Source organism: Crocodylus siamensis, chromosome 1, assembly GCF_052110815.1.
Source record: "Crocodylus siamensis isolate JL-2025a chromosome 1, ASM5211081v1, whole genome shotgun sequence".
Classification (NCBI taxonomy): Eukaryota; Metazoa; Chordata; order Crocodylia; family Crocodylidae; genus Crocodylus; species Crocodylus siamensis.
Genome location: NC_143395.1, coordinates 178265465 through 178293032, shown reverse-complemented (window position 1 = coordinate 178293032; position 27568 = coordinate 178265465). Strand labels below are relative to the sequence as shown.

At 45.2% G+C, this 27568-nt stretch overlaps 2 protein-coding genes across 6 annotated transcripts in view; one reads left to right on the top strand and one right to left on the bottom strand.

The window, feature by feature from the left end:
- FANCL (FA complementation group L) overlaps positions 1-17505 on the top strand; it is a 60579-nt gene extending 43074 nt beyond the window's left edge. Inside the window, exons 8-15 of one of the 2 annotated variants that reach the window (XM_090049954.1) lie at positions 2070-2220; positions 9374-9408; positions 14396-14522; positions 15140-15185; positions 15273-15354; positions 16153-16269; positions 16832-16903; positions 17370-17505. In XM_090049954.1, the coding sequence (XP_089906080.1) occupies positions 2070-2220; positions 9374-9408; positions 14396-14522; positions 15140-15185; positions 15273-15354; positions 16153-16269; positions 16832-16903; positions 17370-17405 (666 nt within the window). In that variant the 3' untranslated portion in view covers positions 17406-17505. The remainder of the gene's footprint in view (positions 1-2069; positions 2221-9373; positions 9409-14395; positions 14523-15139; positions 15186-15272; positions 15355-16152; positions 16270-16831; positions 16904-17369) is intronic. The other variant, XM_090049948.1, reaches the window with a different exon arrangement.
- Positions 16805-27568, bottom strand: part of VRK2 (VRK serine/threonine kinase 2) — a 75043-nt gene continuing 64279 nt past the window's right edge. For 3 of the 4 annotated variants that reach the window (XM_090049919.1, XM_090049913.1, XM_090049936.1), the window contains 2 exons: positions 23109-23279; positions 16805-17702 (listed from right to left, as the gene is read on the bottom strand). In XM_090049919.1, coding sequence (XP_089906045.1) covers positions 17466-17702; positions 23109-23279 — 408 coding nt within the window. In that variant the 3' untranslated portion in view covers positions 16805-17465. Of the gene's footprint in view, positions 17703-20708; positions 20801-23108; positions 23280-27568 lie in introns of all 4 variants that reach the window. The other variant, XM_090049929.1, reaches the window with a different exon arrangement.

Below are 27568 nucleotides of genomic sequence, written 5' to 3'. Positions count from 1 at the left end.
TCCAACCTATTATAACATCGTCACAGGGCACTAAGGTGCCTGCTCCTTTAAGAGCAGAAACTGCCTGGGGAGAGAGTCCAAAGAGCCAGACAGAAGCCCACAAGTGCAGGTTACCATGGCAACAGGCTAATGAGCAAATTAGCCTGCACCTGGTCAGCTGACTGGACGAGGCAGGGCCCTGGGCCCATATAAACCCCAGGACAAGGACTAGAGAGGCAGTTCCCTGCCAGCAGCCAAAGGGGAAGGAGCCTTCAGGAAGGAATTGCCTAGAGACACTGCAACTGCCTGATATGCTGCATTTAGGGCTAATGGGGCTCCAGGAGCTCACCAGGTACCCTTGCCTACAAGGCACTTAGTGCCGGGATAAAAGTTTGAATCCTTTAAGGAGCAGAGTACACCCTGAACTTCTTATGTTATAGCCCAGGGGCTTATATTTTGGTTGCTGTCTTATAACACTGGAGGATGGGGCTGAGGCTGTTGGAGAAGGAAGAGGCCTCATTGGGGGCCCACTACAGTGTAGGGAACCGCAGTGTTTGGGGAGTGGGGGGAACAGACCCCAGTGCCAGTGTGAGCGCAGTGTTCAGGGGGTGGGGAACAGACCCCAGTGCCCATGTGGGCGCAGTGTTGTGGGGGGGGAAACGGACCCAAGTGCCAGTGTGGGCGCAGTTGCAGAGGTTGGACTAAGCTGAGGCCTCAACTCAAGGAGACAACATCACTATAACATCTGCAAGCCTTGGGGCATGATAAAGGGGTGGTTTTGGAGCCATATAGCCCATAAGGCTGAGGGTGTCCTGGGAGGCACCCATTTTGAGCGGGATCCAAAAACTCACAAGGTTCAGCGGGGTCCAGCAGGACTGTCCAGACGATAAGATCAAGGACACCATCCCTATATTATAGACAGTTAAGAGCAAGACATGGCAGGTGAGAAAGAGGGTGCCCATTGGGCTGTTTTGACACGGTCAAGGAGCCCTAGGGGTATTGTGGCTATCCCTGGGGACCCCATCCCATGACAATCATTTTAGCTGAAACGATGTTAAAAATTGTATGCATCAACCCATGTGAATTCAGGATGCAGTTACAATCTTATTTACTAATGGGAAGAGCTAAGGGGATTTTTAATTCTCTTAGAGGAAGTTGGAATTACAAACTTGGAATATGAGTTTGTAATTTTTTCTTATCAATCTTTTGAAATTGTTAAATGTTTAATTTCATTTTAGGGGATATGAGCTAATTTTTTTTCCCCTTAACTGATTCTTTGCTGGCAAAAGCTGTTCTGACATCATCATGAATTTAAAACTGCTCCTTCTTCTACCTCTCCTTTTCCTAGATCTTGGCAACTAAGGATGGGGAAGCTACAGTCTGTTTCCTGTCAATCTCCCTAGTATTGGGCATGGTAGAAGATGATTTGTGAAAGTAGCAGAATAGGCTCTTAAAAGAATTCTATCTTGGAACTATTCTGAAATAGATAAAAACCATGTTGGTGGCTATAAAATATTTTTCCAAGGTGATGAACAGAATGTATTTTATATTAAGTGCATCCATAACAGCCACTGGCTTTTATTTGAATAAAATAGTTTGATAAGTTTAGCTTGGAGCACAAATTGACGGCTAAGTATCATCAAGACAAATTTGTAAGTTATCAACAGCAGGTAATACTTTTTTTTTTTTTTTTCTACTGTACCACTAGAACTCATTTAAGAATTATCAAATGAAAAATATGATGGTCCTTATCATTACCTTTTCCTTTTTGAAAAATAGTATTAGAAATAAGAATAGCTTTATTTCAACTTCAAAGATGATATAATTCATACTGGAATACAATAATAAAGGGCTTTAAAACTTAATTGCACCCAGTACAGTTATCTGCAGTTGATATTTGCCCCATTATCAGAAAGCCCTTTAAATATTAATCTAGGAAAAAACATTGTGCTTTGCATACTGTAATATTCTTGACCACTGGATGTTATCTACAACTTTTAAAACTGTGTGTTTGGAGAAAGAGTGTTAATCATTGTATGTTGATATATGTGGAGATTTCTGTACCTCATTAACATTTCCTCTTTTTGTAGAGCTCTTTAATAGATATTTACAGCCAGTTCTTGGCAGCATTGGAGTCACTGAAGGAATTTTGGGATGCTATGGATGAAATTGATGAGACGACCTGGGTACTTGAGCCAGAGAACCCTACACGCAGTGCAACTATGAGAAGAATTGCTATAGGTAGGAAGATAGGAGAGGAAATTAAGCAGCTTTTTAAAGTAGAAATGTTGATAATTTTGGCTTTTTGTTTTATGCAAAAAAAGAAAGAAAAAGTTATTTGCTGTGTGTGTACACACACACACGCACACTTTTCGTCCTTATACAAAATAAACATGCCAACGTAGAATATTTCATGTTTAGAAAATTAAGTAAATTTTGTATTTTTAAATCTAAAAGCAATTTTATTATTATAAATATTTGTAAATTACAAACACTAAAGTGCCCTGATGATTTCAACCTGAGGACACATTTGTGATTTTCTTAGGTTTCTGTACCACATTTGACTGTTTTGTTACACATGCTTGCACTTGTTTATTGTACACTGAGGTGATCTTACATTGTACATGTGCCTTCAAGCAGTGGGCATTGCAGTATTTGTTGCATAGTCCAAGGAGCTGTGCCACAGTTGCAGGTGGCTGGACCAGTGGTACAGCCCCACTTCCTCAGTTCCTTGGAGTGTCTCATTCTGGTACATAGGCGGTTGATACATTGCCATGGTTTGTCAGCACATGGTGGCAAGGACTCGGCCACTGGAATGCCCATTTTTTCACTGTTAGGTATTTTCTTCAGCCTTTTGTTCCACATTTGTAGTTGTCGTCTTGGGCATAGCATTGAGAGGTTGGAGGCTGGTGAAGGAGCTCCCGCATGACGTCAGGCATTTGTGTGTTGTGGGATATCACATTTGTGATAAGTCTATTAAAGGAATATTCAAGCACAGGATTTGTAAAGGGATTAGAAAAAACTACATATTTGTCATTCACTACTAATGATAAAGTTTTGTCACAAAACTAATAATAATCTTGCAATTTATTTTTGGAAATATGAAATAAATATTTTAGAAGCAAGCCATCAGAAGAAGAAAAAACACAGAGCTAAAAGTGCAACTGGGGGGGAGAGGGAAGGGAATAAAATAAAAATGGTAATGAGACTGGAAATAGAGAAGGGCAGAATGAGAAAAGAGGCTAAGATTTTAACCATAGGAAATGATACATTTCTAAAACATGAATTAAGACTAAAGCACTCTGACTTTATCTGAACTCATGGACTTGCATTTGTAGTTATTAAAAAAACATGTGCTTTCCACTGTTAGTAGTAAAAACCTGAGGTAAAACACTTACATTTGGAACAAGGAAAAGTTTACTGTAACTTTCACTTCAGTGTTCGTGTAATTATATACTGCAGTAAGTATTTAGTTCAGGTCACAGGTGCCAGGAGCTTTGCACAGAAATATGAGGGGTTGCAATGGACTAAAGCAAGTCTAAGTTGTTCTTGAAAGCTGGATGAATTTTGGTCACCTGCAGATTAAGGAAAGACTAAAAGAGGAATGCCCAGTCAAAATCTATTTTTATTTTTATTTTTTTTTTCATGTAAACTGTACTGTTTGTAATGACAGACAGCTCTCTTTCCTCAGCAACCTGGAGACTGGAGGGCGCCTCCTTTTGTCCAGCCAGCTTCCCTCCTTCCCAATTCTGTTGGACTCTCTTTTGATGCTTGAGGGCGCGTCCACACGGGCGCACACGTGCCTCTTGCCCCACCTCAAACCCCTTTGAGGTGGGGCAACAGGCGTGTGTGGGAACAAAAAAATGTTCCCTGCACTGCAAGTTTGCAGCACGGGGAGAAAATTAGACCCCTGGATATCCAGGGTTCTAAAAAAAGTAAAATATAAAAAAGTGGGGCAGAGCAGAGTCCCTGACTGCCATGAGGCAACCAGAAGCTGGGTTCTCCATAGAGACGCTGTGGCTGATAGAGCATCTGTATGGTTGCCCCTTGTTCTGGTACTGAAACACGCGGCCGGTTAGGCCGTGTACTTCAGCACCAGGGCTCTGGTGCAGGTGAGTAAGGATTGGGGGGGCTGGAGGAGGGGGGAAGGGACTGTGGGGGGGACCCCAGATGGCCCCACCCACTCCCTCGACCCATGCTGCTGCCGGCCCCTCCCCCCGCCAGCCCCCCAACTCCTGCCACAGCCGGCCCCTCCCCCCTCCAACCCCTGCCCTGTCCAGCCCCATCCCCCCCAAGCCCACACATCCCTGCCCCCCACCCCATACTTTAAAAAAAAAAAAACAACAAACCCCAGCACTTACCTGCAGTTGAAGCTGCAGCTGCTGTCTGGCTGCATGGGGCCCTGTTGGCACAGTGCGGAGCAGGGTGACAGCTCCTGGTGCCCCTGCACTATCCTGTGCTGCCCAGGGGGCTCTGCCAGGAGGCACCGGAGGCCCCCCACCCCTGCTTCTCAGGTAAACAAAGGCTTTTTTTTCCATTTTTTTTTTCCTGTTCTTTTCCTGTTTTTTTTTTTTAATTTTATTTTTATTTTTTTTATAAGTGATGGTGCCTGGGGTTGTGGGGGTAGCCTTGGAGGTCTGGGGGTGCAAGTTGGAGGGTGGGGCTGGGTGGCAGCAGCCATTGGGGGGCCTGCAGCAGCTGGTGAGGGATGGGGCCAGGTGGGGCAACTATTGGGGGGTGGAATGGGGTATGTGGGCCTTGCTGGGGGGTGGTAGCCCCTGCAGGGGCCATTTGGCCCCCATTGGGGGGCTGAACCTCTTGTGTGGGGGACCAACCCCTTCTGTGGGGGCCATTGCCCTGTGGGAGGGCAGCAAAATATATATTCATGAAACATGTATTTAGAGTTCACTTTATTATGATAAGAGACTTGCTTTAACACTGCAGATATATCAGTAAAACATTGTCCAACTGATCACTCTAGCTCTCTTTATAGTGATATTTTTTTTTTACTTGTGGAGGAACATGGATTTGGGGGTATTTTAGAGAGTGATTTTTGGGAGTTTTTTTAATCAGGTTTTTTTTCAGTTGTCCAATAGGGAACACCAGAATTCCTGCTAGGGAGGCCAGGGGCAGGACCCTGCTAGCTCAGAGCTGGCACTTTGGACCCAGCTGGCTGTGGCTGACCTGCTGGCCAAGTGGGGCCAGGAGGACATGCTTTGACAGTTCAAAGCAGGCCATCACACCCGGAACATCTTCCGGGTGATAGCTGCCCAGATAGCCGTGAAGGAGGCACAAATGGCAGTAGTGTCACACAAAGGCCAACCCTGCAACTGCAGTCCATTGGCAGCTGGCCCAGAGGGGCAAATGACTCTACTGGCCCTGCAGTCCCCATCAGAGTCTGGCAGGTGCACGGCAGGTCACAGCCAGACAGCAGCCCCCACTGCCAGACTGCTGCAGTGGGTAGAGGGTGCAGGTAAGTCCCAGGGCTGCTTCAGCAGTCCAGCTGGCACAAGGGGTAGTGTCCCCAGGTACCAGTTGGCTGGGCCCCAGACACTCCTGAGAGCCAGTAGCCCTGAGCTACTTGCCAGGGTGGCTTTTTTTACTGCTGGGGCCAGGACGGGGCAGCTTTTTATACTGCTGGGGACAGCACAGGTGCTGGCCCCAGGCTCTAGCTCCCCCTGGCTGCAGATCCAGGAGTATCTAGGCAGGGTTATTTTGCCCCAAGTGGCACAATTTGCTCCGCACCAAAGTGCATGTCTGAGCATGTGCGCTGAAGCAAAAAGCCCCAACTCAAATTTGCACCACTTCTATTTGAGCTGCTGCAAGCGCACATGCTTGCATGTGTGGATGTGCCCTGAGAGTCCAGCGGAAGTGAGCATCAGTAGGATTCTCAGTTATTGGAGAATTGTCTTAAACATGCTCCACCCCCACACTACTTCAAGTAGACAGGTGATGAGGAGAGCAGTAATAGGGCAGGTGTTTGGGGGATAGACAGTGGGGGAGGCACGCAATAGAGCAGCTGATAGGGGGACAGTAAGGGGCAGGGGTGGAGGCAGGCAGTAAGGGAGCAGTTGGTGGAGGGAGCAGTAGGGGGCAGGCAGTGAAGGAGGCATGTTATTTGTCCCATCACCTATTTTCTCCCCACTTAACTCACAGCCTCAGGCCCTTCCACCCCTTCCTCCATCCCCCCCTTTCCCTTCTCCACACTGCTTCTGCAGCCTCTGGTCCCCATTTCCCCTCCTCCCCCAAAGTGTTTAATGCCCTGCTTGCCCCTCTGCCACCCCCACCTTTCCTTTGCTATGGTGCTGGCAGGCTCTGTCCTCGCTGCAGCCTGGGGCACTGAGCATGGCTCCTGCTCAGTTCTGTACCAGTGGGGCAGAGCCAGCACTGCTGCTACAGGGCAGGGCTGGAGCTGTGCTCCAGGCGTCAGTGAGGATGAAGCCTACTGGAGCAAAGGTAAAGGGGAGTGTGTCAGGAAGGGAGGCAGAGATAGAGAAGTGGCACAGTAGGGAGACTGGGTGTGGCAGGGTCCCTGAGGCTGCAGGAGAAGAGTGGCAGTGAGGAGCAGGTAGTAGCTGTGGTTCCAGCCCTGACTTGTTGGTGCTGGAGCCAGAGCTGAAGCACTTGCCTGCCCCCCCCCCACCTCATACTCGTACTCGATTCTAAGATAAAGGGCTTTTTTTTCCCTTATCATCTTTTGATTATGTAAATAGAGTAACATGGAGTGATGGAGAGCTTTGAGGCCAGACCCCATAATCTTCAGTTGCAACTGTGCTTTAAAATTCTATTCATACAGATTATCAAAATGTCAAAGCACAGGCCAAAAATGGCAGCCAGTCCAGGCCACATGATCTTTCTGGAAACAGCAATTGTATGATGGTTTTTTTGGTGAGGATGTGTAGGGTACCTATATTAGGGTCTCTGACAGGTGTGCAGGTAAAGACACAAATGGATCTGATCCAGGATCTCAACAGTTGCCATGTGCATGGCAGGAGGCATGATTGTGAGATCAGAGATCAGTTCCAAATTGCACCCTGTTGGCAGTGCAGGTTCATTGGCTTCCCCTGCACTGGCAAGTCGCAGGCTGGGTGCCAAGTGTGCCTTCAGCTCAAAGCACCCATCAGCTGATCAATGTGCCTAGCTTCAGGACCACACCAGAGCCTCGAAGGGCTTTGATGTGTTCTCAAGGCTAGAATGCTGACCAGCTGACTGATGCTCCCAGTACTGGGAGGAAGAACTGTGATGTAAGGGTGTGTCAAATGGCTCATATTCAATTTAGATTTGGATTTGACCTGAATTGGGGACAGTGATTCAATTAGTTGATTTAGGTCACGGTCCCAATTCAATTCGGCCGAATTTGAATCTGAAGATTTGATGCTGATTCGGAGAATCAGCGATTTGGCATAGATACAGCTTTAAATTTTTTTTTTCTACATACATCAAGGTAGCAGTCGCATCTCATGAATGCTACAATGCTGGGGTGGATAGAGCGTCCCACAGGAGCACGGAGGGGGCCCCCCGCATGCTCAGCAGTGAACTTGGAAGTACTTCCAGTCCACTTCTGGGTACACGCTGGGTGTGCGGGGGACCACTCCCCACGACGCCCGGCTCGGCAAATGGCTACAGGGGAGCACTGGGTTCCCCCCAGACCCAGGAGGCAAGGAGGCACCAGTCACTGAGCGGGGGGGGGGGGGGGGTGGTACGGGGGTTGTCCCCCGCATGCTCCCTGGCAGACCTGGAAGTGTCCATTACCGAGCGCGCTGGGGACTCCCCTGCGCTCCTGTGGGATGCTCCATCTGCCCCAGCATCACAGCATTCACGAGCCACCTGGTACCTTGAGGTATATAGAAAAAACATTTAAAGCTGTGTCTGTGTGCGAATCGCCGAACCTCTCCAAATCAATTCAGAGGGTTCTGATTCTATCTGGAGAGATTTAAAAGGTCTTCTGATTTGATTCAGAGATTTAGTTGCCAAATCGGGGTGAATCTCCACCAAATTGAATCAGTGACCGAAGTTTCACGCACCTCTACTGTGATCTGCTCCTGAGGCTGGAGGGCCAATCAGCTGATCAGTGCTATTCAAACTTTCAGTTTAAGGCACAATGGGAACCAGCCACAAAGTCATTATGCATGTTGCACAGTAACTTTGTGGCTTATTCTGTTTTATTGTGCCTTTAATTGCATGAACATGTTGCTAGGTCACTACTTAAGATGTGATTAATCTTGTCTTAAGTGTAATATCTGCCAGGGACCTTAGAAACCTGCTAACTAAAAGTTGTCCAAATTTAAATAAGTGAGTCTTGTGTTCTAACTCAGCAGCTAGGTCCCATCTCCATTACCAAAAGGTTCTATTCTTGTGTGTGCATGTTCTGTTTCACAAAACTTTCTAGTCTGGAAGGAGATTAATTGTCACTTCTGACAGTTTTGGCCTTCAACCCCTCTTTAAGGAAAAATTCTTAACTTAAAAGAAATCTTGTGGGTCATTAGCTTTTTGTGCCTCTATTTCAGTATGAATTACTGTACTGTTTTTATAAATCTGGGGATTTCCCTGGAGCTAATTCTCTCTCAGGACTGAGAAATCCTATAGGGATTTTATGTTTTCATTAAACAAAATTATTTACGTGCAATTTGGCCCCTTAAAAATTCCCTCACAAAGGTTCTTGTTTGCCTTTTTCTTCTAGAGGAACTATATGGAGGTGGTTTATTTTCTTTGTGTTTAACTGTTTATATCTATTCTGCATATTTGTTGGTACTCCTTCTTTACAGTACATCCCAGTCAGGGAGTGGGTGTGTGTGTGTGCGTGTGTGTGTGCGCACTTGCAGTAGGCATGGGACAGTGCTGCCTGCCAAACAATTTGAATATGAGCTGGAAAAATCTGGCAGAGGGGTAATGGCAGTTGGTGACGTGCTGCCTGCTATATAGTGATCTCCTGTGCTGCTGTAATACTAAGAGAGTTTACATTTGTGATCTCAATGCAAGCCAAAAAGGGAGAAACATGGTTTAGGCCAGTAGTTTTTTTCAATGTCTTATGTTCAAAGTGGAGCTCACAGGGTAAAAAAAAAAAAAAGGTAGCAACTCTTTATGTTGAGTTCCCTTTTACCAGCTTTTATGACTTGCATGTGACTTGTTACATTTTTTTATCTTACCAGTTGGTAAATACTAAAAACACTTAACATAAGTTGCAAACAAACCTTTGTAAGATTTTATTCATTTAGAATTTTTTATTAGTTCAGGGAATCACCTAGGAAGATGTCTTGCAAACCAGGGATAGTTTATAGTACATAAAAAGCCAAGAATGTAAATTAATACAGGAGGCAAAGAGCACTTTTGCAGAAAAGTGTGGCTCAGGCAGAACATAAATGGTTCTTTGCCTCAGCAAATGCCAAAGGCAGAGTATCAATCCAGTCACATCCTCTACAGTCTCCCAAGGTTTGGACAAATGGCTGATATCAGAAGTAAATTCTGACCCCCACAGAAGAGGCTTAGAGCCCACACCTAGAGACCGTCTCTAGGTTCACTTCTATAGCAGAATGCCTTAGCTCCAGGCACAGCAGACTAATTGAATCCTTCAGTTCTAGTATATAGTGGTGGCCTATTCTGGTCCAAACAGAGAAGAAAGCACAATCACTGGTCAACTTAGCTCAGCCTTCAGCAGTTAAATCCAAGAAGAGTACTCTTGATTGACTTCTTGGCCTAAGCATCTTTGTCTTGAATATGAGTGAGTAGGAAAAGCCCTTTTATTTGGGAGCCTACCTAACTCACATAGAAAGAAAGCAATTTTCAGAGCCCATTCATGGTGCACAGAGCCAGTTTCACAGGCGTTTTGCTGTGGCCCCCTCCCTGGTGCTGACTGGCGGAGAGGCCCTCGGGGGAGGAAGACCCTGGTGGATGGCTGCCATCTTGACTGCTGTTTGTCCTTCATGTGGCCCTGCCTGTCAGCACTGATTAACAAAGAGGCATTAGGGGTCACGTGTCATCTTGGCCCTTTGTCACCCCACCAGCAGGCGCCTTCTCCTCCCAGGGAGGCTGCAAGGCAAGGCCACAGCAGCAGGAGGACTGCTGGCTTCTACTGGGGAGCCAGCATTTTATTTAGGTTTATTGGTGTTTTTTTGGTTGATTTCCTGAGAAATCATGGCCAGTCATTTTTCATTGTTTGAAGAGATTTCATGATTTTCCTACAAGCTGAAGAAAAATGGCAACCCCAATTTAAGTAGGTCCCTACGTATATTCTTTCCAGGTCAACATAAGTTGGATAGTGTTTTTCACAGCTAAGAGGGTGCCTTTAGAGCCAATATGAAATTGCTTCTGGTGTTGACACATGAAGTCAGGTATGGTTGGTTGGGAGGAACAAAGGCACTGACTTGATTCACAGGATTCCCCAGTTAATAGTCTGGCTTATTCTCTCTCATTCTTTTTTAAGAAAGATGCAACCATCACAGAGTTCATCTACATGTGCATATTAATACGCAGCAAGAAACTCCGGCATGTCACACCATAGTTTATTGCTCTCAGACTCCATATTTACACGTGTGCCTGGGGCCTCAACATGTTGCAGAGTCCTGGGAGTCAGCCTGCCAGCCTGAGGCTGCTTCAGCGTGGCTCAGTGTGCTGCAGAGGGGCTGGCTGGGGCACAAGGGTACTTCAGTGCAGGGTTAACTGTAAGGCAGCCCCTGCACTGAAGCACCCAGCTAGCCAGGTCAGCATCTATATGTGCGTTTCTGCACGCAGAAAAGTTCTGCAGCAGGATAGTACTACCCTGCTGTGGAGTTTATTAGTTTCCTGTGGCTGAATAGGGCCACATGTGTAGACACCAAGACTAATTACAGTGGACCTAATTGGACAACTTTGCAGTAAACATCTCATGTAGACACACTCACAGACTCTCTTGTGTTCCTGACCTTTTCTCCCTAGCTAGTCAGCCTTGGACATGCATTGATAGCTTATACTTCACCTCCTTTCTGTTACCTCATCTCCACAGTATATCCTGTATAATTTTGGGATACATCAGCACTCTGAACCCTACATGAGAGAGTACTTTATTTACTTATCTGATCCATTCTCACTTGTGCCTCCCTGGACACAAACTAGTTCTCACTAGAGGTGTACAGATATCTCAGTCCATATATTGGTATAGATAAAAGAAAAATTGACACTAGTAGCAATTTGCTTTATTTGGGCAGTGTGGCCAGTAATGTCACTGATAAATGTTGCATGCATATACACAGCTGCAGCATGCGCATGGCCAGAAATGCAGCCCTGCAGCTTGGAGAGCATCTTGCCAGTAAGTCTGGGGGAAGAGGGTGTAGGGGAGGTAAGGGGTGTGGACAGATCACGGCCACCACAGTGGGGGAAGTGGGGCAGGGGCTGCCAGCCAGGGCAGGGCATGGCACAGGATGGAGCTGTGGGGGAGTGCAAAGGGGGCAGCTCTGCTGCTGTGTGCAGCCCCAGGGGAGGCATGGGGGGCATGTTTCCCCAGATCTGTTTGTGGGGTGAGGGCAGGCTGCCCGCTGTAGACTTGGGGTCAGGGACTTTGTTGGCCTCTTCCCGGTGGGGGGAGCCATGCTAGGGTTGCACTCAGGGTGGGCAGCAGTGGTGCTGGCAGCAGTGGCTACAGGGTAGGCTACAGCCACCCCAAAATTCACCATAGCCACCACTTCCAGTGCTGCTGCTGCCCACCTTGCATGCAGCCCTGGCCCAGGCCCCTGCTGGGAAGAGGCTGGCACAGCCCCTGGACCCAAGTCCACAATGGGGAGCCCACCTTTGCCCTGTGCACAAATCTGGGGGGCAGTGGGGTTCCGCAGGGCTCGGTCTTTGGGCCCACACTGTTCAACATCTTCATCAGTGACTTGGAGGGGGTAAAAAGCACCCTGTTCAAATTTGCTAATGACACTAAGATGTGGGGGGATGTGGGCACACTGGAAGGAAGGAACAGGCTACAATTGGACCTAGACAGGTTACAGGGGTGGGCGGTTGAGAACAGGATGGGACTCAACACTGACAAGTGCAAGGTGCTGCACCTGGGGAGGAAGAACTAGCACCATACCTACAGGCTGGGGAACTCCCTTCTCGTCAGTACAGAGGCAGAAAAGGATCTTGGAGTCGTCATTGATGCCAAGATGAACATGGGTCGGCAGTGTGGGGATGCAGTCAGGAAGGTCAACTGCATCTTGTCATGCATCCACAGATGCATCTCGAGCAAGTCCAAGGAGGTGATCCTCCCCCTCTATGCGACACTGGTCAGGCCACAGCTGGAGTACTGTGTCCAGTTCTGGGCACTGCAGTTCAAGAGGGATGTGGACAACATGGAGAGGGTCCAGAGGAGGGCCACTCGCATGATCAGGGGGCAGCAGGGTAGGCCCTACGAGGAGAGACTACAGGACCTGAACCTGTTCAGCATCCACGAGAAGGCTGAGGCTGAGATCTAGTGGCCTGTTACAAACTAGTCAAAGGACACCAGCAGGCATTGGGGGAGTCCCTGTTCCCCCGAGCACTACCAGGAGTGACCAGGAATAACGGTCACAAGTTGGCAGAGGGTAGATTCAGGCTAGACATCAGGAGGCGCTACTTCAGTGTCAGGGCGGCTAGGATCTGGAACCAACTTCCAAGTGAAGTGGTGCTGGCTCCTACCCTGGGGGTCTTTAAGACAAAGCTAGACAAACACCTTGCTGGGGTCGTTTGACCCCAGTACTCTTTCCTGCCATGGCAGGGGACCAGACTTGATGATCTGCTCAGGTCCCTTCCAACTGTACCAGCTATGAAACTATAACCCCTGCCTACTTCCTCCAGGGGTGTGTGCAGTGGTGGGGAGCAGTTCCCCCTCCCCCACCACGTGCGCCCCCTGGACAAGCCACCAGTGGCTCCGTCCTGCCCCCTCCCCCGTCTCCAACCTCAGCCTAAGCCCCACTCCCTCATTGTGAGGGCTTCAATCTGCACCCTACCCCATACCCCTCTCTTGCCCCCCCACCTCCAACTTACTGGCTGGACGCTGCTCTCCAAGCTGCTGGGCTGCACATCTGCTATCAGATTTGTATTGGCTGATACAGCTGGTTAATAATTAGCCATTGGTATTAGCCAAAAAAATCTATTGGTGCACCCCTAGTACTCTGCCACTGCCCACTCATTGAAAGGTTGATATCAGGTTTGTTTTCAAAATAAGGAGTCCATTTAGAATTATGCTGCAAAACACAACCTTTTATCATATTTTGAAATAAAAGCTGTCTTGTTTTTGCTAAGAGCCACCTCTTGATAGCTCTGATAAAACATCTAATATTTATCCTTGCTTATATTGAAAGTTAATTTATCACTGGATTTGCTTCAGTCCAGTCATATTTGAAATATTAGCTTGTGTCTGAAGAATCTTTTCCTATTAAATAACACCTAAAAGTGCATTTGGCAACACTTTATTCACAGTCATTTGGTTAGTTTATGAAGGTATTCATATAGTAATAGATTAAAAAAAAAAACAAATGGGAATGTGATTGTATAACCATAAATGACAGAGAATCATCAGGGTTATTTGTACTAACTGAAATTACTTTTAATTTATTTTTAGACTTGATGGAAATTTCAAGTTGACTGTGTACGTTTAAGCTTGCATTAAATTTTAATGATTTAAAAATGAAAATGTAACCCTTATTTACGTAGACCAGTGGTTCTCAACCTATTTACCATAGCGGACCACACTTGCAGCTCCCAATGTATTGGGCTGCATCCCACAGCTGAGGCGGCCCTCAGCTGCCAGGGCTATGGGAAAAGAGCCTGGACCTGCAGCCCCCTGCTGTGCCACCATGGAGCTCCTGGTAATAGCTTAAGCCTTGCCCACTCTGCTGTGGAGGCCCCCAGACAGGGCGCCCCAAGCCTGCAGCATGAAGCCCACATTTGCCCCCATTCTGCACCCAAATCTCGGGGGCACATGCCGCCCCCCAATGCCTCCCTCCCTGGGAGTGTGTGCAGCAGCAGGGAGTCAGCCCCTGCTGTCCCCTGGATGAGCTGCCTGCCACTCCATCTTGTTCCCCAGCTAGGCCCTGTGGCCACACATTCCCACCCTGGCCCTGGGCCCCATGCACTGCCCCAGCTGGGCAGCACCCCCTAACCCTAACCTGCCCTACTCTGCTGCCTCCCACCCTCCCTCACCATTTTGTAATGTCCAAAATCTACCAAAACGGAATATACTTAGCATATGGTAATTCTCCTGGTTATTTATAACTTGTGTGTTTAGTGGAGTTAATTTTTGAGGAGTTTAGCTGATGGCATAATCCTGTTCATGGTGAACAGGAATTTGTAGTGCTAGACAGCATCAAATTTTGGGTGTGAAACTAATGCTGTGTCTTAGTAATTTAAAAACTAACAGTGTTTATTAAATTGCAGGCATACTCAGAATAGTTCATTTGAAAAACTTAAGTGCTTTCTGATTTAGAAAGTGAAGCTTTCCTTTGTATTTGTATGCTCTCTCATGGCAGGAAACAATGTTTCAATAAACCTTGAGGTAGATCCCAGGCATCCAGCTATGCTTCCTGAGTGTTTCTTTCTTGGTGCAGACCATGGTAAGGAATCTTTTCATATCTCAGGCTTAGTGGCTGGTATATGGTAGTTTACTGAAAAGCTTTAATGTGTTAGATTTAGTTGTTTGAAGTTCTGTGTAGAATATAAAGTTAAAAAGATTGGTGCCTGCTGCACAAGCTCTCATACAGGCTCTTAATGCAAGAGTGAATTTGTTGCATGCTATTCTGTACTGTTAATATGCAGGTCTAAAATGATTTAGTCTTTTCCAAACAATATCAGGGAAACATTGTGTCCTGTAAAGAATTATTCAGAAAGATAATTATGTAATCATCTGTGTGTCTATTTTTCCTATTTTTGTTTCAGTGCCAAGTAAATGATTACCAATTCCCTACTACTGTGTAAAAATGTTTTTAAAGTATTCTCTAAACTTTCTCCTCCTTGCTAGTTTTGGGGTGAGACTAGAACATATCTTAATTGATTTATGATATCTCAAAGGTAATGCAGTTGTTAAATCAATTTCCAAATCTAATAATAGGCTAGGTTTTAAAAAAGGTACCTAGGCATTAAACAGTTTTAAAGTTGGTCTGTATGTGCTAAAATGTAAGGGTTGTTTTTTGTTGTGAAGAATGTTTTAAATACTTTTCTATATCGTTTGCAGTAGTAAATCCTTTGAAAATTAAGCTGAACAACAATATGCACTTGTGGTAAGTGTTTTCAGCAGTAAGATTTTTAGTTTAAAAACCTCCCCTTTGCTGTCTCAGTTTTAAAGTGTTTTTCCCCCCTACTTGTAGGAATCCAGAAGTCCACTTATTACAAAACTTGAAGGAGGTTTTAGAAATAGAGTTCCCATCTCGTGTTGTGCTAGAAAAGTCTGTAAGTTGCTCTTTGTTAATGTACTATCCTTATTTCTGAATAACACAGGCTGATGACACAGTGGTCATCTTATATCCATGAACAGTAAAGGGGTGCTAAAAGGAGATTGATGCATAGTAATAAAGACTTCTGAAACTCAAGCGTTTTCAGAGCTTGTTAAACTTTGGTCACCGGTGCACACTTCCATATGGTCTCTAAAACAGTAAGGCTTCACTATTGCAATGGAAAAGCAAGTTCCAGAGTAGCTAATTAGATATAGAAAATCCAAACTTCATTCTGTTATAGATGCAGATGACTTAAATTTCTAATTAGGTAGAGCTACTTAGAGGGGACAAGAGGCCATCCAAATAATGGTGCATTTCAGACCAACTTGGAATTAATTTCTGACAATGCTGTAACATTGGATTACAAGGTTGGCTCATACTTGTGAAAATCTAGAATTCTTAAATTAAAAATTAATATCTTGCTGTGAGGCTGTGTGTCTAATAAAGTGACAGTTCATTGTAGTTTAAAGGGATGAGGCCCAAGAATATTAACTACTGAAGTTAAAAAGCTGCAGGTGCGAGTCTGGACATTGATTTTAGGCACAGGAGTCTGTTAGGACAAAAATGACCTTGCTGATTTTATTTGTCTGCTGTAGAAGGAACTAACGCTAATCTTGGAATGAGTAAAATGCACTTTAAACTCATTTAATAGTTTATGTAAAGCGTAATTATTCTACTTCTCTCTTTTTTTTACTTTGATCTTGGCTAATATATAAATAACACTTATCAGTTCATCTGGTCTGCATCTTTTTAGGACTTTTCTATGGACTGTGGCATCTGCTATGCTTACAGACTTGATGGCACTGTTCCAGATCAAGTATGTGATGATCCACGCTGCGGACAGCCTTTCCATCAGGCTTGCTTATATGAGGTAAAAAAAAAAGTTATAATGAGAAATTCATTTAACCCTCATTCACAAACTATAGGTATATGTTTCTGTATCCAGTGCATGACTGCATGATGGGTGCAACTCAGATTGCTTGAGTGAAGTAATTCATATGATTAACTAGGACTAGAGAAGGATTACTGGAAAAGTTATGAATTAGAATGACTAACCACCACTCACATATTCTTATTATTGCTTCCCTTCATGTTTCTTCTTACCCATTTACTTGTTAGACTTTTCTTAATAAGGCACATTCTTTGCCTCAAAAGGCTTATTTAATTCTGTGGTTATAAAGGATCTAATTACTGGGGTTACCCCCATTTGAAGTCAGAGCTTCAGGAATACCACTATTTGGCTCTGAAAACCACCAAGGGAGTGGTGTGAACAGCCACTGAGAGTCAGTGGACAGAGCTATACTGCTTTTAGTTTCCAGAATCAGGATCTTCATAATGAGTTGGTAAATGAAACTGATCCAGCAGAATTGATCGTGCTTATGTTCCAAGTGCATGACATGTCGCTCTTAAATTTTCATTATTTTATTTTGTAGTGGTTACAAAGTCTCCCTTCCAGCAGGCAGAGCTTTAATGTCATCTTTGGTGAATGTCCATATTGTAACAAGGTAAGGAAATATTTTAGGAAGCGTATATTTTAACAAAATACAGCATTGGAGGATAGGAAAATCTCCCCTACCCTTTTTCCCTCCTTAAGCATGACAAGAAAATTAAAAGTTGGTCAGACTAACTTCTGTGGGAGGTTTTATGCATGTTTTTCCAGTGGGATAGAAATATAAAAAATATGAAGTAATTCTTCATACACGAGTATTTAATTATATTTGCTGAAAACAAAAGACCTAAATGTCTAGATAAAAATTAATACTAAAATTCTCTATCTTTAGAAGAGATTTAAACTTTTTTGTACTGCTCTCAGAAGGGACCCCTGCTTGGCAATATAACCAAACTGTATACCGCAAACAATCTAATTACTTTTTTTCCAATAATAAACGATTGTAGTTGATGGTTTTTAGTAAATCTTAATGTTCAGAAGGTCTGCATTTACACTATTATTTTACATAATCTTTTTTTAAGCCAATAACTCTGAAAATGTCCATGAAGAAACTTTGAAAAGAGCCTGAACATCTCTGAGAAGTCTTCAGTTGAACTATGAAGTTCAAAGTAGCGACATCAAAGAAAATATAAAGAAAGTAATATTAGTACCAGAAGTACAACTATAGTTATGCTATACCGGTATATTGCATCAGAAGATGCAAGGTTAAAACTACTGGATGCAGAAGTAGTTGTCATGCCACAGCTGATTTCTTGCAAAGATTTTGGTGAATGCGAAGTTCTGTTTTGGTGGTGTTTCTTTTCAACTTCCCAAAAAACTGTCTGGGGATGGTAGTCATGTCTTATGGGTTTTTCCTGCAGAAAAAAAGTTTCCAGGTTTAATTGTGAACGATGATTTGAGTCAAAACAGATTCAAAACAACAGTTGACAAAAGTTTCCAGTAATGGGCCCAAATAACTCAGCTCAAGTCCAGGCTAGGCTGATGCTGGAATCCAGTCACTGCCGACACTTCTCCGTGCTGTATGGCTACAGTGGGGCATGGGCATGCCTCCACCACTGAAATCCCTTGGCTCTGCAAACTGGATTTCGGTTACCAATAGGCTGTAGGTGACCAACCCTTGGATTAAAATATTCTGCTACATTAACTGTTAGGGGAAAACTTAGGCAAAGCAGTTCAGTGAAGTACAAATTCTGATTTGTGTCAGAATATCCTGAATTGATACTGCTCTATGGATTTTGTAAACATGTTAGTCAGGTGAAACTAACGTGAAGATTTCTAAGTATGTAAATTCAGATGTGATTTCATCTGCAACTAGAAAGAAAATCTATAAAGCAAATCTATAAAGCACATAGAATAAATGTTTTGAAAAAAAATTAGAATTATTTTCATTTTTTAAAGCAATGGTTAAAGGTTTATATACTTTTAACTTTGCCCTAAGATTGTATACATTTGTAGTTTCACAGTTCTTGCTCATAAAACTTCAGCTTGGAACTATATACTGAATTCTCAGGTTTGGTTCATCTGTCCATCTTTTCTAATACACTTTATTTCATTTTACTGTCATGGCACAGCTAAATTTATTCTGAGTCTTTATAGCTGTACTGGAGGACATTGTAGCATTATTTTTTTCCAGAATCAACAGCTTTCTGGCTACTTAACATAGGATGCATCGTCACCTCTGACTCTCACTCATTATTTAACCAAACACTCTCCTCCATGGATGCTGAAATGTCATTACATGCAACCTCTATTTCTGACTGCTTCTTAAAGGTTTTCTTTGGTTTTCTCTCCCCCTGCGTACTGTATGTTCTGTTCTTACTCAACTTTTCATTATGCCTGGGCCATCCTGCTTTCCTGATTACTTTGCTATGTGGACTATTCTCAAGTCTACATCTGTTCAACATTGTAACTACTGCATTTTTCTGGATGTACTGCCTCCTCCCCCCCCCAATAAATTAAAAAGAAAAAAACTTCAAGGGCTAAAACAACTCTCCCTTCCCATTATGCACCCGTGCCTTTGACTGCAGTGCCATTACCAGGGATCCAAGTCTTCTATTCACTGGAAAAAATGCAGAATTTCTCCTTTAAAGGAGAAAAACATGGGTTTCCCTTTGCAGGCTGGCAGAATTCCAGTCTACAAGGGGATACTTGAGGCTGAGTGCAATTGGAGGCAAGGGACACCATGAACATGTGCATGTGGGGGCCAAGCAGCGGTGGAGAGCAGCTCCTTCCAGGTAAGTATGGGGGGGGGGGGCATATGCCCTCTGAGATTTCTGCACCCACAGCAGGGCTTGGGGCTGCAGCAAGGCCAGACTAGCTCCAGACAAGAGCTAATTCCATGGCCCAGCAGGCAAAAGCACCATGCCCCCATGGTTGCCAAGGTGTGGCGCAGCAGTGTCATGGAGTTCTGCCCTAGCTGCTGCCAGGCAGGTATGGTGTGCCTCACATTGGTGGCTATGGCAGCACAGTGCTCCATCCCATGCTGGGTTCTGCTCACTGGGTTGCAGAGGCAGCTCTTGCCCAGACCTGGTTCGGCCCAGTTGCAGCCCCGTGTCCCGACCGTGGGCACAGAAGTCTCCGGGCACACATGTCCTGCTCGCCCACAAGCTCACTCCCTTCCTCATAAACTGGGGGTGAAGGGGACTGAGAAGTAAGCAGTCCTAGCAGGGCCAGGGGACAGAGTTGGGAGTGAGGGATACTAGCTGGGCCACAGGCCTGGTGGCTGGGAATAGGGCTATGGCTTGGGCGTGAGGGGCAATGGCAGGGGCAGGGCACCAGCATATCAGGGCTGCTCAGCACCACAAAGCTGCAGGGGAGTGGGGGGGACCTGCATCCTGGTGAGTGAAGGGGGCAGGGAGAGCTCTGGTTTTCCATGATGAAAGCAAAAACACCAAAATACGTAGGAATTTAGAATGTATTTTCTAAAATGACTGAAGCACCAGTAGGGTTCCAAATTGCTTTAAAATTGTAAATATCTCAATAAAAAGTTGTGTTCAACTGATATATAGTGGTGTTTGATTTTAATAGTGGAAAAACGTGGATTTTGGGGCAGGGTTTAATTGGAGAATTTGGGATTTTTAAACACAGAAAACCAGGATTCCTGCTCATTACCAACAGTTCCTCCCAAACAAGCTACTTCTGAACCTGTAACAACTTGAATGAAATTGCCCCTCTATCCTTCTCGCCCCATAGATAATACCACAACTCATACTGCCTTGGTAATGGGACTTCAATAAGCCTGGCTTCCTGCCAACCTGTTCAAAATGCCACCCCAAAAGAACTTAGACAACCATATATAAAACTTGCCACACTTATTCTTTTGCTTGGGCTTTGCTATTTGATGTTTATGCGCTCCTGCATGTAGCTATTGTTTTTTCTCTATTCCTAAACATCTTTTCTAATTTTATAGATCACACCATCAGTCATACTGCAAAAAACACCAAGTATACCTTCCTATCCTAGCCTTCTAAATTAAATGTAAAAAAAGGGCAAAAGTGTACATCCCAACACTACTCAACAGCAACAGGATCTACAAGGACTATATACACAGCTTAAGTTGTTACCCTTGAACAATGTTTGGGACCAGTGTTTCCTTCAAAATATGGGGAATGGACTACCTGCCTGGAAAACCAAAACCAGTTGCTTTCAAATAGAGTAACTTTGCATAGCTATGTGGAAAGGGAGAAGGAGGTAGGGTGGCATCCAGAAACGTTTACATCCAGTACCCCACAATAAAAAAATTCTGTATGAAAATAGCATCTGATTTGCCTCTTCCAGTCTGGTTAGTCAGGGCTCCAGAGATTGTTTCAGTCTAGCCATCTTTCTATTAGCTTTGATTCTTCCAAAATTGTTGTGCTCACCACTTGACTGACTGATGCCCTCTGGCACAGCTGTGCTGTTTCTGCTTCACTTTGCTGCCTTGTACAGGACTCTCAATACAGGGATCAGCAGACTGCACAAAGCAAAGATTTTTAGATGATTAATAAAGCTAATTTTAAAGCTAAAATTTGTGCTTAGTAAATAATTTTCTCAGTGAACTTTCAAGTCTTTATCCAATAATATTGCTTGGTGTTGAAATGAATCTGAAATAAGGAAGAGGTGACAGAAACAAGTCTTCTCTTCCTGAGGGGTGTTTTGTTCCTCACCCCACACTACCAAAACCTTGAAGGGATGTTTATTTCCCTTAAATTTTAAACTGAGCAGTAAGCACGATGACAGACGTTCACCCCTCTCTAACTCATAGTGCCTTGCATAAAGTGTCATGAGCTAGAGCACCCCCCACCCAAACCCAGCAGATGTTCACCTGTTGGGGTGGGGGAAAGGGGTGGAAATCAAGCTTGTCTGCTCCCTTGCCTCATGGCCTTCCACCCCACAGCTGCTCCAGCTGGGGGTCTGGGGGAGCTGGACCAAGACCCTAGGTGAGGGGCTCTATTCCAAACCCCACCCCCAGCTCACGCTCTCAAGCGGCCTGGCAGAACCTGGGAAAGGAGGGGTGAAACAGAGCCCCTCGTCTTGGAGATCTGGTCCATCCTCCCACTTGCAATACACTATGCGGGGTAGTTGGCAGGGGCTGCAAGGTGAGGTGCTTTATTCCAGCTCCCACCCCCCAGCTCAAGTCAAGCATAGCAGCCAGGCAGCTCCTGCTCCCTTTCCTCTCTCTGCTAATGGCCCACCTATGCTTGAAAAATTACCCCCAGGAGAACACAAGTTCCCTAAGGCAGTCTAAAGCAGAGTACCATAATCTGTTACCTGATTAGACAAGCTTTAATTTTTCAGACGATCAACCAGTTTAGAAGTGTGCCCATGCAGTTGTGCCCATGTGTTAGATCATGGCTGTAGAGCACTTTCAGGGGCTAGATCGTACAATAAAATGTCACTTCTGTACGTGCCCTAAGTCTACCTTGGCCTTGTATATATGGCAGTGAAGGAGTATTTTCAAACCCTTCACACAATAAAATTGAGCTAGTGGGCTACAATTAGTTGAATTCTGACTCTTCAATGCCTGAAGCCAGAATGTAATCATTTCGAGTTAAATAATGTTAAATATTATGCGTTGTTAAAAAAACAAAACACTACAGTCATGTATGAAAAACAAGGCTATTAGAAAATCCAGTTTCCCCCTATAATTAGAGAAGGTACATACAGTGTGACATGCTTTCAAACACTTACTTTGCTGGTGACCACTAGATAAGAGTGTGATTATTGGGGAATTCCTTAACACCTGGACTACAGGTCTAATGTTCAAGATTAGCTACGGAACTAGTACTACACTAATGTATGGATAAGGGAATAAATACATTTTATATTTTTCTAATTTAATGTATTGGTTGTGCAAATCTAAACATATGCCAACATCCAGTACTCATGGAAATATTGAGTTTGTTATTTTTGCAGAAAGTTTAAAGCCATCAAAGCAGATAACTTTTCAGGATTTCAAGTGTGCCGTGTATGTTGTGCACGTATGCTAATGCAGTGGTTTCCAATCTGGGTACCAACAAACTCATTTCAGGCATGCTATGATTTGGATGCTGCTGCAGCCAAGTTTAAATGCCCCACTCACTTGTGAAGGCAGATTAGGAAGCAGCTGTGACTGGAGCCACAGCCATTCCCAGGCCAACTTCATGCTTTTCCTGGCAACAGATGTGCAGGGCAGGTAGGACTGTCCCACATCCCTCTCCTGGGAAAAGCATACAGGGTCAGCCCAGGAAGTGCTGAGACAAGAGTGTGTGCTCAAGCTGTAGCCTTCTGCACTGCTCAAAGCTTCTTCCCACCCCCCAACCCACTGCTGCCTGATACACTACTTTGTTAACCCTTTCACAGCCCTGATCTACATGTCAATCAGTAGCAGCTGTGAGAGGGTTAATGCAGCGGAGGGCAAATAAGGGTGAGTGCCTGCAAGTCCATATGTGAGCCCATGCCACTGAAAGTAAGACTGCTCAGTTCTTTCCCCTTCACCCCATTCCTATATGCTCAGCGCAACTCCCCTCTCATTCCCTCACCTTTTCCCCCTTCCCTGCACAAGGCTACACCTCAGGGATCCTTCGTTTGGCATTTGGGATGCTTCCTTTGAAATACTATCAGCCCTACTAATAGTTTATTTTCTCCCTCCTTTTTTTCTATCTGTGACCACAAATGGACATAGAATAAAATTCTGAACATGTATTCTGGTCAAATGCTTGCTGAATTAGTTATGGAGGGATGCCGTGAGCCTGAAAACGTTGAGAACTACAGTTCTAAAGTAACACTATAAAAATTCTTACCGGCTGTAGTTCTTCATGCTGAAGCATCCTGTTAAATTCAACCTCTTTCCCTTCATCTTGTCGTCTCTTTGTTATTATAGGACCAGTTTTTCTTAGATGGTTACGTTCTTTATCTTCTAGCTTCCCCTGCTTCTGCTGAAATTGTCTTCGTGTAGGCTTTGGTAAATCACCCTGTATGTTTAATGTATGTTTGTTTAATAGCATGGCATAAGCAAAAACATTCAACACATCCAACAGAAACTTGTGTTTAAAGTACAGCACAAAAATGCAAGGGTAAGCTTTAAAAAAAGACTGAAAATGGAAGTAGAAATGCCAAGGAAATTGTTGTCAGAAAAGCCTTTCCTGAAAACAGGACAAAACTAGCACTTAGATATGCTGCTGTTAGCAAGTATATGATTGACTGGGGAATTCTATGAAGCTTTCATTTTAGAATTATTTTGGTTATCAAGATAATGAATTAATGGGAATGTAACTAGTTTAAATGATGAACTATAAATAAATCTTATACCATTGCAATGAGTCTAAGGAAAACCTGTCCAAAATGGCAGTAGTCAGCCTCCAGTTCATGGGCCAGATCCAACCAATAGCCAGGTCATGGAGCCTGCAGGTCTCCCTACAGGTCCAGAAACTGTGGTGGGATTTGTCGGAGGGTAGCAGCAACATTAATTGCTGCTCCTCCACTGCCAGCTTTCCAGACCCTTGGAGAGCCTCATGGGCTGGATGACGTGGTCCTTCTAGACAGTATCGCAGTTGGCATATTGGGTCACTGCAGCCAGATCCAGTGAGTGGGGTGGGACTGGGCTAGCCTGCCAGATCACACCCACAGGATGACCCCATGCACCACCCTTGCAGCGGATCAGGCTCGTGGACCAACCCTGCACCAATCATCTGGTGGGCAAGGCCAAAAGGTTGAGCACCCCTGGTATTAAAACAATTAAAGAATCATGATGAACTCTTCTAGTCAAGATAATTCAACTGCAGTAAAAATGTGTATTTTCCCCATAGGCTGCTAATATGTGCTGGGAAGTATGTTCTAAACGGTTTCAGTAGTTCAGCCAAGTTTTTCTCAACCGTGTGCCCGTTTTTTTCATGTGTAACCTGTGAAGTAAATGGAGCTAAAACAACTGGTAAGCTACATGGTGCTGTTCAGTACTTCTGGCATACTGAACAACTGAACAGCAGTAATATTGCATGCGACCCTCTGCACAAGGGCTTTTTCTTACTATAGCTAGTAAAAATGAAATAAATCTGCCTCCTTTTCATGTTATCAATTAATTAGGCACAAAACTGCAAATTTCACAAAGAAATTAAGTTCTTTTGAAAAACCTCAGTCTTACTGAAAGTTACTAATGTTCTGAAAGTCTGAAAAATAATTCACGGCTGAAAATAGCATTTAGGCACCTTTGAAACATATCCTATTTCCACTAGCCTTGTTGAAGGAAAGACATTCTGTCCATGCTGAAATATGCAGGGTGGTATAAAAAAATATAAGGCTGCAGTAGTCTTGTGTGAAATGTCATATCTGAAATCTATCAGAGGGTCCTGTGTGTGCTCAGCCTTTTTTTCTTTAACAGCTTTATCCCCAGCGGTTTTAGTCCTACCATTTTAGAAATCTAAAAGGTCCATTTCTTAGAAATGTAGTAAACAAAATAGAAAAATAAAGATTTGGTCTCTCTCACTGCAGACAGGAAGTGACGATGAAACAGTGAACTGATATGACAGGGTTTATGATAGCTTGGTATGGAAGCAATGTGTTCAAAGTATTCTGATTAGAGCTGAGCAAGAATCTGGGGGCACCTATACACATGCAAGGAGGATGCTCTGAGATGCTGCAGGTGCTTTAATTAGAGTGGCTCCCAAGAGCTGCTCTAATTAAAGTGCTCCCCACTCCACCCCAGAGCACATTGTAAAAAGGCCCATTAACGATACAGCCATTATCAATGTTTCTCATTTGACATGGACAGTGCAGTTCAGTGCCTTGCCTAGTTCAGACTAGGTCATTACTGAAAAAAGTTGGTTGAAACCCAGTCCAAATGACCCTGAGGGGGATGACATTGGGTGAAGGCAGGTACAGGAGAGGGTAGAAGCAAGTATCAGTTTCTTATGGTGAAAACCAAGGTTTGTTTTAGAGGTGCACTGACACATTCGTCAGATACCGCATTGGCGCTGAAATAAAGAAAACTAACTGTAGTGGAAATTGGCCTGATGCAACCGATAATTTGGCTGATAAATGCCCGTGCCACAGCGCAGCAAGGATCACATCCCAGTAAGCTGGTACGTCTGGTGTGGGCGGGGAGGGAAGAGGCACAGTGTGGGGCAGGTCAATGCCCCCCCATTGTGAGGGAGGAAGTGGGGCCAGGGCAGGCACTGCCCAGTCAGGGCAGGGTGGGATGAAGCTGCAGCTCATTCAGAGGGTGTGAGAGTGTGCCCCCTGGATCTACTCGGGGCGGGGCAGGTGGGCTGCAGCTGCTGGCTGGAGCTGGGAGTCTTCTCAGCAGGGGCTGGGCTTGGGATGAGTGGCACTGGGAAAGGGGGCTGCAGCAGCACCAAATTTTCCCCGTAGCTCCTCCCAAAACCTCCCAGCACTGCCACCCACCCAGCATGGCCCCAACTCAACCCCCGCCTCCACCCACACACTGGAAAGAACTGGGGCTGCTTTGGGTGGGTGACAGTGGCGCTGGGATGGGAGGTTGGGAGGGTCTATGGTGCAATTTGGGGTGGCTGCAGGCCCCACTGTAGCACTTTCCCAACACTGCTGCCGCCCACCACCACCACTGAGAAGAGCCTGGCACAGCCCCAGCTCCAGTCAACAGCTGCAGCCCCCCACCCCACCTGTGTAGATCCAGGGAGCATACACTCCCCCATGCCCTTCCAGGGTGCACGCAGTGGTGGGAGCCACCCCCCCTGCACCCCTGGGATGAGCCATGGCTCCATCCTGCACCTGCCCCAGCCCCATTCCCTCCCTCACCATGGGGGCATTGATCTGCCCCCCCATGCCCCTTCCCTCCCTCCTCTCCTTCCACCACAACAGACTTACCAGCTGGATGAAGCTGTACTGGAAATCATATCGGTATCGACTGATATGCCTCCTTAAAAAAAAATCGGCCATTTGTATCGGCTACCAACATCTGTACCAGTGCACCCCTAGTTTGTTTGGTAATAACTTTTATTGAACCAACTCAATATCCTATTTACACAAGTACAAAATGATTTCCAATTTAAGATGACTCCCCGAGAATTAGATTCTATGCATGGAAAATTATAAGGTTGTTATAGTCTTAAATTCATCCCCTGCCCCCCTCCCACTGTGGCAGAGAAAGCAGCAGCAAGGGGGCAAAAGCCGCACTCGTTCCCTCCCCCTTGCCCTTTGTCCTCCATACCTATGCTTGCCTCCCTGCTGTGCTCTTGCTACTTGCCCCTCCTGATGGCAGACTCCCCCACCATTTGCCCTTTACCCGCTCTGCTGCCTGCCCCTCCCCCCACTCCCTTCCCTGTGCCTTCCCTTCCTGCCACATGTGCTCTGGCTCTCCTGTGCTTCCCCCAAGCCACACACTGGATCTTCCCAGCACACTGCCCCCCACATCGCGTGGTCTTCCCTGCACTCCCCTCCCCCTCCCCCATTGCGAGTCCTCTCCTCTACCAAGTGAGCCACACCATTCTGGGGTAGGTGGCAGCTGAGTTCCTGCTTTAGCTTTATGCCCAGGGCTAAAGCCAGAGCTGAGCTACCACCTGCCCTGGGTCAGTACTTGTATATAGGGTGAGGCCCTTTCCCCCCTGTGTTGCTTGGGGATAAAATCTGCACCTTGGATTTGAGTAATTACAGTAGTTGGGAGAGAGGTTAGACCTGCTTTGAGGAATAAAATGCCTGCTCTTTGGTCTGGGAAAGAAGCAGATATATATAGCCCATTATCTCTCCTGACTATAGGGTTGATCTAATAAAAAATATTACCAAGCAAATCTTGTTGCTTGTGTATTCCCTGAAAATCTTGTTGCTTGTGTATTGTTACATCTACCATTAGCTACTCAGGTTTACATGTTAGGGTTGCACAGACCCTCAGCTGCTTGACAACAGCAGCAATACAGTCAGCTTTTAATCATCCGCATTTGGCTAGGGGGCTATGACCTTTCTAGTTTGATGTAAACTTTGCCCGTGTTTTTCAAGGATTTTACTTCCTCCAGTTGAGGCCACTGTCATGTGCTCTTCCAGGGCCTATACCTTCATATGATTTGGAGACTGAAGCCAATGCAAACCTCAATACTGCCAGTACTCCAGATGCACTCCAACTATCTCTTGGCTTACAGAGAGCATTTTAGATGCTTAGCATAGCCTGGATACAGCTTACATAAAGGATCAACTCTCTGTCCTTGGGTCATACTGCCAAAGCTTCACCCAAAAAATGCACCTAAGCAGGATCTCCCTCATACCAGAAAAGGAGGCTGGTGGGAGTTATTCATCTTTT